The sequence below is a fragment of the Symphalangus syndactylus genome, chromosome 24 (assembly GCF_028878055.3).
Source record: "Symphalangus syndactylus isolate Jambi chromosome 24, NHGRI_mSymSyn1-v2.1_pri, whole genome shotgun sequence".
Classification (NCBI taxonomy): Eukaryota; Metazoa; Chordata; class Mammalia; order Primates; family Hylobatidae; genus Symphalangus; species Symphalangus syndactylus.
Window position 1 is genome coordinate 9,651,015 of NC_072446.2, and position 12,827 is coordinate 9,663,841.

Sequence of the window (12,827 nt, forward strand, 5' to 3'; positions counted from 1 at the left end):
TAGTATTTGTTATTAAAATAACCTTAGGAAAAAAGAGAGCTTCCAGATAACAGTTCTGAGAAAAATGTGAAAACTTTTACTGTTACATTAAGAACAGGTGGTAGAAGCAACCTATTCCGCACTTCTCAAAAGATACTGGGGGGCACATATGCCACGCTGGAATAAAGAATACAGAATCAAACACGTACAAAGGTACCACAGCAGGTTATGGTTCATACAGGACTTTAAATGACCAATGTTGACAATACAATTTGCAAAAAATATGAGAAAAGCAATATATATTTCTGAAACAAAAACATACCTGTTGTAAAAAACAACACGCGTAGTATAATAGAACAGTCAACAGAGCAGCAGTTACTGAAGACAGACGGCAACAGGCAGCTGCGCCAGCCATGGGTCTGCCGTGCGTCCACACCCGTGAGGCCCTATTGTGAACAACCCAACGGTCTCCATCAGCGGGGAAGCACACAGACTGCTTGGCCACCATGCTTTCCGCCTGGTCTGTTCACACTGAGATTTAGCAGTAATAGCCCAGAAGGGAATGCAGCTCCACGCTCCCTAAAACATCATTGTCTTCAACACATGTGTAAGATTCTTTCTGGAGCCCCTAGCTCCTCCACTCTTTAAAACTAACAACACACAGAAATAGAAATAAGACAGCAAAGACATCACGTTGCCTTAGAAAAGCTGTCCTCAACTCATCTTCTCTACATGTTTTCAGATCATGTCCTGACGGAATGGAAAGAGCAGCTCCACCTCCCCGAGGCTTCTGTGGACTCCGCACACACACGACCACCAGTCTTCTGTCATGCGCCATGGAGACTTTGGTCCCAACCAGTGTCTGCCTTTTCTAGAAACTGGAGACCCTGATTCAAATGGCAAGATGTGTTAGTTCCCATTTGCTTTGCAATAACCCTATGCTTCACAAAGATTCCAGACTAGGGGTTATTCCTCACCCAACTTCATGCATCAGGAACACAGAGTACCAGAATACTCTCACATTTTATTTCAAGGCACTCTCCACCAGAAAGTATAAAAAGAATAAACTACTCCGTAAAATGTGACATCTTTATAAACACAACAGTGAGATCCAAAATGAGAAAAAGCAGAATTATACTGAATGCTCATTATCCCAAAGTGGCTTAATTTCATTTGCTTGCTGCAAAGACAAACACTGTAAAAAGGAGTAAAGAAAGTGTGCAAAGCACTTCCTTGGAAGACCTCGTCCACTAACAGAAGAAAAGCAAGTGCAGCCCCTTACACGAAAGGCAGGCAGGCAGTAACATCGGAGACTTCCCAGTCTCCCCGACGTCTGCTCACGCTGGATGCTGGCACTGGCTTATCACGAAGGGAAGGAGAGCAGTAACAGTGGAGACTTCCCAGTCTCCCCGACATCTGCTCATGCTGGATGCTGGCACCGGCTTAGCAGCTACCCACTGGCTGAACTAGAAATCAACACCAGCACTTCATGTGACAGCCACACAGTGACAGTCCAGGCATGTGATGACCCCATTTGTGTTCCCCTAGTTTGTGGAGTTCCTATTGCTGTGCTTCTTACACTCTCTAGTTTTAAGAATATGTCAAACTGATTATACATTATACAAGTAAACGATCTTATATACACGAATAGTAAAAGGTAATTAGGAATATGCTGAATCATCTGGTGCTATTGAAGAAAACGTGCAGATGTATCTCTCTCACCTAACCGTTTTCTTCTAGCTTCCGCTGTATTTCATCACCTATTAGTTACTCTTTCCCTCCAACTTATCTTCATCCTCAAACCTCAGAGGAAATAATCACAAGGGTCAAATCTGGGACAGCGGTAGTTGGAAGGCAGCATTTCTAGGGGGTAGGGAAGCACCACCTCCCCAGCACCGTATCCTCACAAAATCCAGAGGGCAGCCAATGGGTTAGTCTGGAGGCCGCCGTGCTTCTGTAACAACCGCAGCAATTTTATCTTTGCATCTCTTACTGGATTACATAAGCCACCTAGATAAAAGTAAATACTGCCAAAAGCTCCTACCCACTGGAAGGAGAAGTAGAGGGCTTGAAAACACAACTTCGCCAGCCTCCAACGGAAAAAGCAGCATCATTCAGAGGCGAGAACAATGCTGTGGATGCCTCCTGATCAACACTCAAGGGATGCAGGAGCTCGGTGAGGACGGTCCCTCAGAGGCAGATGACCTGACCGGCTCAGGTACTGGCAAGCTGGCCACCAGACCTAGATCGTGCTTGTCAAGATGCCTTGCTACTTGAGAATAAGGCGAGATCCCAGATTCAAGTGCTAGCAGCATTTTGCCCCTCAGATGCGCCAGCAGGCTCCACTGGCTCCAAAGAACGCCCTTGGATGGGTCAGAAATTCCATGAACATCCACAAAACCAACACTTAGCACTGCTCAGTGGGGTCAACAGTGCCTGGTGGTCCGCTGCAATGAATCCAAACACATCTGTGCCCAGAGGTACACGGCCACGTGCCCATCAACTGTCCCGACACGCAGGCAATGCACACAGCCCTGCACTGCTTCCCTCCTGCCCACCACGGAGCAGGGGACAGTTCTGAGTGAACAGAAGCAGGACATCGGCAGAGCCGGCTGACGATGGAAGATGCGATGCTGCTGAGATACTGAAGGGCAGATCACTGAGGCTGAACATGCGTTCCTTCTGCCAACAGTCGTGCAACACCAGCTGGGGCTCTGCGTCCCCACTGGCCAAGGGCTGCCTCGCTCTAATGAAGGCCACTCACTCAGCACAGGGCCAAGTGGCCTTTCCAGCTGCAGGTACCAGAAAAAGCCACTGCCGCTATCACAGAGGGAAGAACGCCCCAAAGACAAAAGGTCATTTGAGATGATTAACATCTTTTAGAGGCCATTTTGGTCATTCTTGAAATCAAAGAGAAACCTTTATTTTCAACAAAACTGCCCAGAAGAGATGGTTCATTGATCCACTATGAACAAGTCTCTCACCACACACAGCACCAAAATATATATTTAAAAAATTAAAAAACACATAGCCCCTCACACGCATCCCCCAAAAGCCACACAACCCAGACCAAAGGGAAAACAAATCAAACTCGATGCCCTCACACACAAGCCGTCTTTGAATTAGGATTTACAAATTTATATATTCCTTCCTATGGAAAAAGAAAAAAAAAAAAACACAAAAACCACAGGGGTAAGGAAAAACTTGTAGGTGAAGGCCCAATGTCTGCCTAAGCTAACAGAAAGCAGAATCATGATTCGTGCTTTTCCTGTATTTTGAGTGGGATGCAGCCTAACAGCACAGCCCTCCGTGGTAGACCAAATCCTTCAGCACCCAGAGGCCCCCGGAACGCTGGAAGAGCAAACCGCAGCCTTCCAGATTCTTCAGTGAGTGCCAGAGTGCAGGCTCTGCATCAGACTGCCAAAGAGACGGCAGCTTTCCTTGCAAGTTTTCCACTGCCTACAAAGGCCATTTTTCCCTATAAAAAAGATGCCAGGTCAAAAAAAAAGTAAAAGGGAGAAAAAGAGTTCTCTACTGCAGTAAGAATCTTGCAGTCGCAGGCTGATCTGAGGCAAGTCCCACGACACAGGGGTGGTGTTGGGTCCACCACACAAGCGCAGGCGCTACTTGGGCTCCTCAATCACACCCTTGCTGAGGTCTGTCATTTTGGGATATTTTACTTTCTTCTGGTCCAGCTCGTTCTGAGCCCAAAGTAGTAGTTTCAGTAATTTTGCCAGTTTGGGTGTTGACTCGCGATTTTCATAATCTAGGACAGCTTGGTTAACTTCACTCCACACCTAGAATATAAATACATCTGATAAAAACCACCACACATGCAGAGCACCAGCAGAGTCTATTAAAAACAGGCAGTTTAAACAAACATTAAGCCCTTAACTGCGAGACACTCTCGGGACATGAAATACACAGGCCTCGCCTGGGGACTGATCACGGTCTGATCGGCAAATGTCACATCCAGCCTTGATGGCAGTTAAGTGCCATGAGCAAGGCTTGAACAAAGTGCTGAGGGGACTGGGAGAGCGGTAAGACCAGCGTAGCAGGACATACCAGCACCCTCCTCACAAGCCTCAAGAAAACATCTCAAGTGGACTCTAGGACAGGCCATCCTTCCAAGACAGTGCAGGGAGGACAGAGCCCTGGGAGAGGACCTGGGGGAAGAGGGACCTGGGTCTGGGAAGGCGAGGAGCTGTCATGTTCTGCCAGACAAAAACATAGCAGCGAGGAGAGAAAAGTTTCAGAAGACAAGATTTTAAATGAAAAACACTTGGGATATAAACAGGAAGAAGGTTCAGATAAATATGAGAAATCAGCAAAGGGTGTGAATACTCTGCAATGGTCACCAAGTCCGTTGTCCCTAGTTTGACAAGATAAAAGATTAAAAGCCAGAGAGGGGCCGAGCACGATGGCTCACACCTGTAATCCCAGTACTCTGGGAGGCTGGATCACCTGAGGTCAGGAGTTCGAGACCATCCTGGCCAATATAGTGAAACCCCATCTCTACTAAAAATACAAAATTAGCTGGGCGTGGTGGCGCACTCCTGTAGTCCCAGCTACTCGGGAGGCGGAGGCAGGAGAATCTCTTGAACACAGGAGGCGGGGGTTGCAGTGAGCCAAGATCTCGTCACTGCCCTCCAGCCTGGGCGACAGAACAAGACTTCACCACCAAAAAAAAAAAAGCCATGAAGGAACCACTTAGCATCCCAGGCACAGAAGCCACCTGTCTCTCAGTCCACACCACAAAGCCACACACTTGGCGTCGCCACGAAGCCCCCTCAGAGCACATCGGGAATGGAAGAAAGCTTCCCTCTGGCGGGCCCCACCTTCTGCCTCTGCATGGTGTGGAGGAGGTCTCCGAAGGGCGACTCCTCGGGACTGTCAAAGGCCAGCAGCGCCAGGGTACGCTCCATCTCTGTGAGGCACTCTCGGCTCTCCTCGCCCTGCTCCGCCAGCTGAGTCTGTGCAAACTCCAGCGCCGCCTCAGTCTCCCGCTGGCGGATCAGCTCGATCAAATGCTGTTGCTGGAGGCAGAGACAGACAAGCTTGACCCACACACACCCAGGCCAGGGACTCAGGGCAGGTGGTACCAGGTCCCAATCAAAAGTACATCACAGAGGGAAGACTTTTCTTGCATCTCTGAGTTATCAAATTTGCATTTTTAAAACAAAAAACGGCTTCTGAACTACATAAAAGAGCAAACTCAAACCCTTCCCCCTCACATGCATTGAAATATTATTAAAGCAAATTAGCCTAGTTATTTCTCAATCATTGCAAATAACTTTAACTTATCAAGTATCCGCAAACCAGACTACTCTCTCCTGAAACATACCTGCAAATGGAAGTAAAGATACCGGTTTGTGTCCAAGAGCTCTGGGTGGAGGCTGTTGATCAAGGCGATGGCCTCCTGAATCTGACCTTTCAGTATCATCTCCCGGATCTTGATTCGTTCATCAAGTGTTTCCAGATCCACACTAGGTTCGATCCCAGATTCCATTCGAAACTTCTCCGCTGCTTCCTTAAAGCCCTCTGAAAAGAAAAACCATCTTCACTGCTAGGAAAGTTAGCAAGGAATTAAGGCAAAGACTTTATATCTCCAGAAACTCCAACTGCCTCAATTAATAACCTCTGATGTGAACCACACTTTCTCAGGAATTCGGTATTAATATCTTTACAATTTACAAGCTATGCTCTCAAAATACATACAGAAAATGAGAAGAGTATACTTCATTCCTTGTTATCCCATCCAAAAACTCTAACCCATTAGCGAAAGAGGTCAGAATGGCTGCTGGCCCAGTGTGTTGGTGTGGGCTCCTTTGAGACGACAGATAATAGGTCCAGATGCCAGCAGCCGCAGCTCTGGTGCCAGGTTAGGCAAGTCACACTGGCTCAGCCTCCACAGCACAGGGGCCCTCCATGGCCAGCTATACCTGCAGTGGCCTGGTGACTCTCACCTCTTAAGAGTGTCTACAATTTTTCAAAGCCAGTATGTGTGCCCCTTCCCCTGCCCCCGACATAATTAATAGGCCTAAATTTCCTCTTCCCCTTCCAAAAATATTTTTTTTGAGATGGGGCCCCACTCACTCTCCCAGGCTAGAGTGCGGTGGCACAATCTTGGCTCACTGCAACCTCCGCCTCCTGGGCTTAAGTGATCCTCCCACCTCAGCCTCCCAAGTAGCTGGGACTACAGGCACAAGCCGCCACATCCAGCTAATTAAAAATTTTTTTTTTGTACAGACAAGGTCTCACTATGTTGCCCAGGCTGGTGTCGAATTCCTAGGCTCAAACAATCTTCCTCTGTCTCTCAAAGTGCTGGGATTATAAGCACATGAGCCACCATGCTTGGCCCAAAAAATTTTCAGAGATTAATTTGGGAGTAGGAACTGGGGACTAACAGGAGGGAGACTTTTCATGTCATGCCTTTTAAAAACATCTATGTTCTCGCCGTATACAGCACTGCCCTTCCTCCAGCCGACATCAAGTACAGCCTGAGTGTCATTTCCCTCTGCACGCTTCTGCTCTTCCCCATTCCCAACCTCTGAGTTGGGCATGCTTTCCAGAAACAGGCCAGCATACTTTAGCAGACTGGCCAGAAGAGATCAACTATTTAGGCTTTCAATATACTTACTTCACAACAGTCTCAATTATTTTGATTAACCGTAAAACTGTCAAAGGCTGAAAAATGGGTTTGTGTTAGGTCTCAGAGACCTGGAATAATCTCATCTTCAGAAAAGGCTTTCACATGATAAATTTACAAACTTACCAGGTTAGCACTGTGTTTTCATAATGTCTGAACACAAATATCTACGTCATCGAACCTCAGTGCTACAGCACTCCTTGTGTGTTCAAAACGGGAGAATCACATTCACGCAACAGCATCCTCACTGTAAGCCATTACCTGTGACCAGGTAGTTCATGATGAGGCGGTTCATGTCTGCTCTCTGGACATGCAAGTTATTGAGCTTTTCCATCCACTCATCTTTCGTGATTTCATCGGGCTTTTCTGTATAACTCATTCTGATTTATTTCTACAGGAAAAAAATAACAGCTGAGGGAGGGGTTTAGATGCTCCTCCAAATGCAGAGGGCAGCGCTGGAGAGCTGGGAGCCAGAGAATCCCACACTGAGCATGTACTAAAAGAGAACGCTGCCATGGGACACCCACCAGACTGAGAACGCCAATGCTTAGCAAAGAATAAGTTCACTTCAACTTTTTCTACTCTGGTATCAGGAGAACGGACTGTACTACAAAAACAATCTGGTATTCCTTATAAAGCTGAACATGTGTGCTCCTCACAACCTAGCAATTCTACTTTTAATACATTTATATTCTAGAAAAACTCACCAGGATGTACCAAACACAGACAACGCTGTTCACAGAAGCGCCGTTCAAAGCGGCAGGAATGTGGAAGCCACCCACCTGAGCGCTCATTCAATAGCAGCGTGGGCCAAGGGACTGTGGCGCACAGAACAACCACATGTTTAAAACCCTTGGGCAGATGGGTTTTAGAATTCAGAATTCTTCGATGTACAACGATTATTCAGCACAATTTACCATGTAACAGCCTCACTGGGGTTTGGGGGCGCTCCCCATCATCAGACGTTATTTCTTCAGTGGAATGTGTTAAGTATCCATACTAGTGGTAGAGACTATTAAATTTTACCTGGTGAGGTTCTGGCCACCAAATAGGTTAAAAACAAAACCAAAAACTTTGGTTTCAGAGATGCTTAGATTTTTAGCATTGCTGAGAAGGGACTGTGGTCATGTATTCACACAAGAGAATTTCATAAAGCAGTTAAAATAAATGAACATTACACAAAGTCACATGGATGACTCTCATAAAACAATGCTGAATGAAAAAAGAGAGTTGCGGCAGGGCACGGTGGCTCATGCCTGTAATCCCAGCACTTTGGGAGGCCGAGGTGGGTGGATCATGAAGTCAGGAGATCGAGACCATCCTGGCTAACACAGTGAAACCCCGTCTCTACTAAAAATATAAAAAATTAGCCGGGCATGCCGGGCGCGGTGGCTCACGCCTGTAATTCCAGCACTTTGGGAGGCCGAGGCGGGCGGATCACAAGGTCAGGAGATTGAGACCATCCTGGCTAACACAGTGAAACCCCGTCTCTACTAAAAATATAAAAAATTAGCCGTGCTCGGTGGTGGGCGCCTGTAGTCCCAGCTACTCGGGAGGCTGAGGCAGGAGAATGGTGTGAACCCGGGAGGCAGAGCTTGCAGTGAGCCGAGATCGTGCCACTGCACTCCAGCCTGGGCGACAGACCTAGACTCCGTCTCAAAAAAAAAAAAAAAAAAAAAAAAAAAGAGTTGCAGGAGAGGCCAAATGTGGCGTGAGTTTTATTAGGAATAACAAGACAAAACACATGACACGTGCTTTAGCAACAAATATGTACGTGACAAACCTATTTTGTTTTTTTTGTTTTTTTAAATAAGGGCATGAAAGCTGACACTCAGGAGGGGGTTACCTGTGGGAGCGGCAAATGGCTGAAGCCCCAGAGGCAGCTCTTCCGGCTTTGGGAGAATGGGTGGGTACCTGAGACAGGCAGGGGCATGCCACCGTCCACTCTGTCTTTCTCTTTTGCCACTGATATATACGTTATACGCACTACTTTATACAAAGTACTGCTAAAGTGTTTCAATAAATTAAAAAACTTTGGTCTCTTGGCTGAAAATGGGATGAATGCAGGGTGGTGAGAGCTGAGCAGCCAGTCCATTAGGGAGACACCTAAGCGAGAGAGAAATCGGCAGAAGAGATGGAGAGCAAGGTGAGATGAAGATGCTTTGGCCAGAGGCAATGGCTGCTGCTGGACAGATTACCGGACAAAAGAGAGGGAAGAATCGAAGATGGTCACAGGTTTCAAGCATGAGAGGCCCTGCAAGATGGGGCCACAAATAAGGAGGAAGGACTGGAAGAAGAACAGGTTTGAGGAGCAGCGCAAGTTTGACGTGACTATTAGACATGCAACTGGAGAAATCAAGCAGGTGTCTGGATTACAGATCCTGAGCTCAGTGCTGAAAACATGAATTAGTGAAATGAGGGCAGGGGGTGGGGCACAGGGATATTTAAAGCCAAGAATTCAGCAAAGACCATAGGAAGAGTGTAGATAGTCAAAGAGAATCGTCATTACTTAGAGGATGCCAACCTTGAAGGTAAAGCAGAGAAAGTGGCACCAACAGAAGAAAACTTGCTGTGGAGCGGCAGGTAAAGTGGCGGAGAAACCAGGAGTCGCTGTCACACACGAACACCCATCTCTCGTAGTCAACTGCAAAACTCACTGAGACCAACTTTTTATTCACGACAATTAATGGTAACTTAAGGACTCATTTTCTTTTTCTTTCTTTTTTGAGACAGTGCCTCGCTCTGTCGCCCAGGCTGGAGGGCAGTGGCGCGATCATGACTCACTGCAGCCTCGACCTCCTGGGCTCAAGCGATCCTCCCACCTCAGCCTCCAGAGTAGCTGGGACAACAGGAGCGCACCACTCCGCCTGGCTAACTTTTTTATTTTTAGCAGAGAAGGGAGTCTCGCTGTTGCCCCGGCTGGTCTCGAACTCGCGGGCTCAAGCGATCCGCCCACTTCGACCTCCACCACCGCGCCCGGCCCTAGGACCAACGTTAAGAGCTCCCTAGGAAAAGCCACCTTTTCTCTCGGCCCATTCGGTGATCGGCACTCACAGCGCTTCCACTCCGGGCAGTTACGTGCGCCCATGAAAAGCAACAACTTTGTAAATTGGCCAGTCCTGTTGTTAGCAGGAAAAACTCGGTAGTCTCAAACTCCAGCATGAAAAGATTCAACAGAAGAAAACACCCATGTGCTGAAGACTCCTACTTTCCATGCCACACTTTACGTCCTCACCCGATCAGTTTCTGCTTTAAAGCAGCAGATTTTATTAAAAAGACTTCGTTACAGACGTCGCTCCTCCACAGAGACAGCTACCGCCGCCCCTCAGGCTGGCAGGGACCGCCCCAGAACACCAGCGCCTGAGGCCGCGCGCCTGGAGGCTGAGCCCTGAGTGCCCCCTGTGCACCGGCGCGGGGCGGCGGTCCGGGCCGGGACTCACTGCGCGCCCCAACTCCGCACCTGCCAGCGCCGGCGCTTCCAAGGCCCCCAGAGCGGGGGCGGCGCGCACCCCAGCCGCATCCCACCTGCCCGCCGCCCCGGCCCCGGGAGACGCTCGGCCCGGCCGCCCGGGCCCGCCGCCGCCATCTTACCGTGCGGAACCTGCCTCCCGCGCTGCGCGGTCTGGGCGGTTGCGACTCCGCAGCCTCTCCTGGGCCGGGGAGGGGTGGCGGAGGCCGGGGCGCCCGAGTAAAAGGAGGCAGAGGTGGGGGCCGCGGCGGAGGCGGGGGCGGGGGCGGGGAGCGGGAGGGCAGGCGCACCGGCGGCCGCCCCTCAGCACCTCTCGCGACAACAAGAGAGCGCGAGAGCGCGAGCCGATGACCAATGAAGCGCCCCCGCGAGCGGGCGGGGCGGACGGCCTCCCGGAAGCGCGGAACCTCAGCTTCCGTCCTTGCGCAGAACTCCCCTCGCGGCGACCTCGCACTACGGGTTGGCGCCAGAGTCAAAAGGCGTCGGCCGCCTCTGGCAAGATGGCTGCTGCGGAGGCGTTGGAGTGCAGAAACCTGGAGCCGGGATGGCGACGTCTACACTGAGTCGGAGGCGAAGGTCCCAGCTTTTTTCCTGTCGTTTGCGTGAGGCCAGACGGGGTGGGGCGGGGGAAAGGCGCCGGGTGTCCGCGGCCGCCCCTCAGACGGGGAAGGAGTCCACTCCCGACCGGCGGCCTGCCAGGGTTGGTGTCCCTGAGGCCCAGGGAGAGACGGCGGACCCGAGACCGGGCTGGGCGAGAGCTGTGCTCTCTGCTCGTTGAAGCGAGTTTCTCGGCTTTACTCGAGATGTTATTGAGCGCGTCCTCACTCGAGGCCAGGTGGGGAATCAGAAGGGCCCTGCCCTCATGGCGCCTCCCAGGGGCTACGCCGAAGGGCGGGACTCGGCCAGGGCGCGCGGGACAAAGGAGACCCCCCTTGCTTGCGGGGCGGAGTCCCGGCGGCGGCGCGGGGCAGGGCCGGGGGTGCTCGGTGACTGGAGACCGCCGGGCAGGAGCGCGGGTTGAGGCCACACTTCGGTATTTGCGCGTTTACTTATTGCCTGTCCGCTCAGGAGGAATGCAAAGTCTGTCTTTGCAGGGTCCCATGTTTCCGTTGCTGGGAAGTAACTTAAAATATTTAATAGAGCCGAAGGAAGAAATAGAGTCCTTGAGGGGCAGCCCCTGATTTCATCTGTGAGGAATTCACGGGACGGCTCCTTTCTGAAGTAGCAGTCAGGGGTGAGGTGGTTTCGTGTGTTTGCTTACGAGTGAGCTGAATAACGTGTAAGCTATGTCGGTCGGTCTACTCAGCGACAGTAAGTCCAGTTCGGCAAATAGGTTGGAAGGAAGACCGATTTTGGACATTTTCCGTTAATCGAAAGAGCTAAGTCTACAGGTCTAAGGTCTTGACAAAATTATGCTTCATACGCAGAGGCAGTACATGCCAGTAATTTCTTCATTTGCAACTAACCCTATGGGAAACAGTCATTGGTCTTTATTTATTTATTTATTTATTTAGAGACGGAGTCTCACTCTGTCGCCCAGGCTGGAGCGCAGTGGCGCCATCTCGGCTCACTGCGTCCTCCGCCTCCCGGGTTCAAGCGATTCTCCTGCCTCAGCCTCCCGAGTAGCTGGGACTACAGGCGCGCGCCACTACGCCCAGCTAATTTTTGTATTTTTAGTAGAGACGGGGTTTCCCCTTGTTGGTCAGGCTGGTCTCGATGTCTTGACCTCGTGATCTGCCCGCCTCGGCCTCCCAAAGTGCTGGGATTAGAGGCGTGAGCCACCGCTCCCGGCCTATTTTGATTTTATTTTATTCTATTTTTTGAGACGGAGTCTCACTTTGTTGCCCAGGTTGGAGTTGCACTGTCACTATCTCGGCTCACTGCAACCTCCGCCTCCTGGGTTGAAGTGTTTCTCCTGCCTCAGCCTCCCGAGTAGCTGGAACTACAGGCACCCGCCACCACGCCCGGCTAATTATTTTGTATTTTTAGTACGGGCAGGGTTTCACCATGTTGGCTAGGCTGGTCTCGAACGCCTGACCTCAAATCATCACCCACCTCGGCCTCCCAAGGTGCTGGGATTACAGGCATGAGCCACTGCATCCGGCGTCTTTTTATTTTTTAAAGTTTTTTAGAGACGGGGTCTTGCCTTCTTGCCCAGGCTGGTCTCGATCTCCTGGGCTCAAGCCATCCTCCTGCCTCGGCCTCTGGAAGTGCTGGGTTTACAGGCGTTAGCCACCATGCCCAGCCTGAACGTCAACGAAAAAGTGTGCAAGGGGATGCAGGAGCAGAAAGCTTGAGTGCTAGCACCTTAAGGAGACATTCCTTAACATTCCAGTCCAAAGAGGCTTTCTCAGTGCCTGCCTGTGGGTCACAGGTTAATGCCCCTCCTCCCAACAGCCAACCGGTAACCAAGTCCTACTCGAGCCCCCTCCTTAATCCTCTCTAGAAACTGGCTCCTCTGTGTTGTTTCCCAGCCTCTTCCACCATAACATGGAAGCCATCATCTTTGCTTTTCGGATTGCCAGGATGTCTCCGTAACTTCTGTTGAGTTCCAGAAGTCCTGTCACTACCTCTCACGTAGCAGACAGGGTGATCTCTCCAAAAGCCATCACTCATTGACTCTATCCTTCTAACATCCCTTGGGGACTCCCCAATTGCCTATGTAAAGTTAGTGCAGCTATAAGTCTGCACTCCTGATCTTATTCTCTGCTCCAGCCATCTCAGCCGATT

The 12,827-nt window shown here is 50.2% G+C and overlaps 2 protein-coding genes across 4 annotated transcripts in view; one reads left to right on the forward strand and one right to left on the reverse strand.

Moving 5' to 3' along the window:
- Nucleotides 1–53: 53 nt before the first annotated feature.
- GID8 (GID complex subunit 8 homolog) lies at nucleotides 54–10,420 on the reverse strand. Of its 2 annotated transcripts, none has more exons than XM_055265453.2 (5): nucleotides 10,220–10,420; nucleotides 6,890–7,019; nucleotides 5,324–5,520; nucleotides 4,818–5,015; nucleotides 54–3,776 (listed from the first exon to the last, which is right to left on the reverse strand). In XM_055265453.2, the coding sequence occupies exons 2-5, from the start codon at nucleotides 7,005–7,007 to the stop codon at nucleotides 3,603–3,605; spliced, it is 687 nt and encodes a 228-aa protein (XP_055121428.1). In that variant the 5' UTR covers nucleotides 7,008–7,019; nucleotides 10,220–10,420; the 3' UTR covers nucleotides 54–3,602. The 2 variants fall into 2 exon arrangements, with proteins under 2 accessions (XP_055121428.1, XP_055121429.1); XM_055265454.2 differs by lacking the exon at nucleotides 10,220–10,420 and adding an exon at nucleotides 9,153–10,174.
- Nucleotides 10,421–10,532: 112 nt separating this feature from the next.
- DIDO1 (death inducer-obliterator 1) overlaps nucleotides 10,533–12,827 on the forward strand; it is a 61,611-nt gene continuing 59,316 nt past the window's right edge. For both annotated transcript variants that reach the window (XM_055265407.2, XM_063634170.1), the window contains exon 1: nucleotides 10,533–10,673. The gene's annotated coding sequence lies outside the window, so the exon portion shown is untranslated. The remainder of the gene's footprint in view (nucleotides 10,674–12,827) is intronic.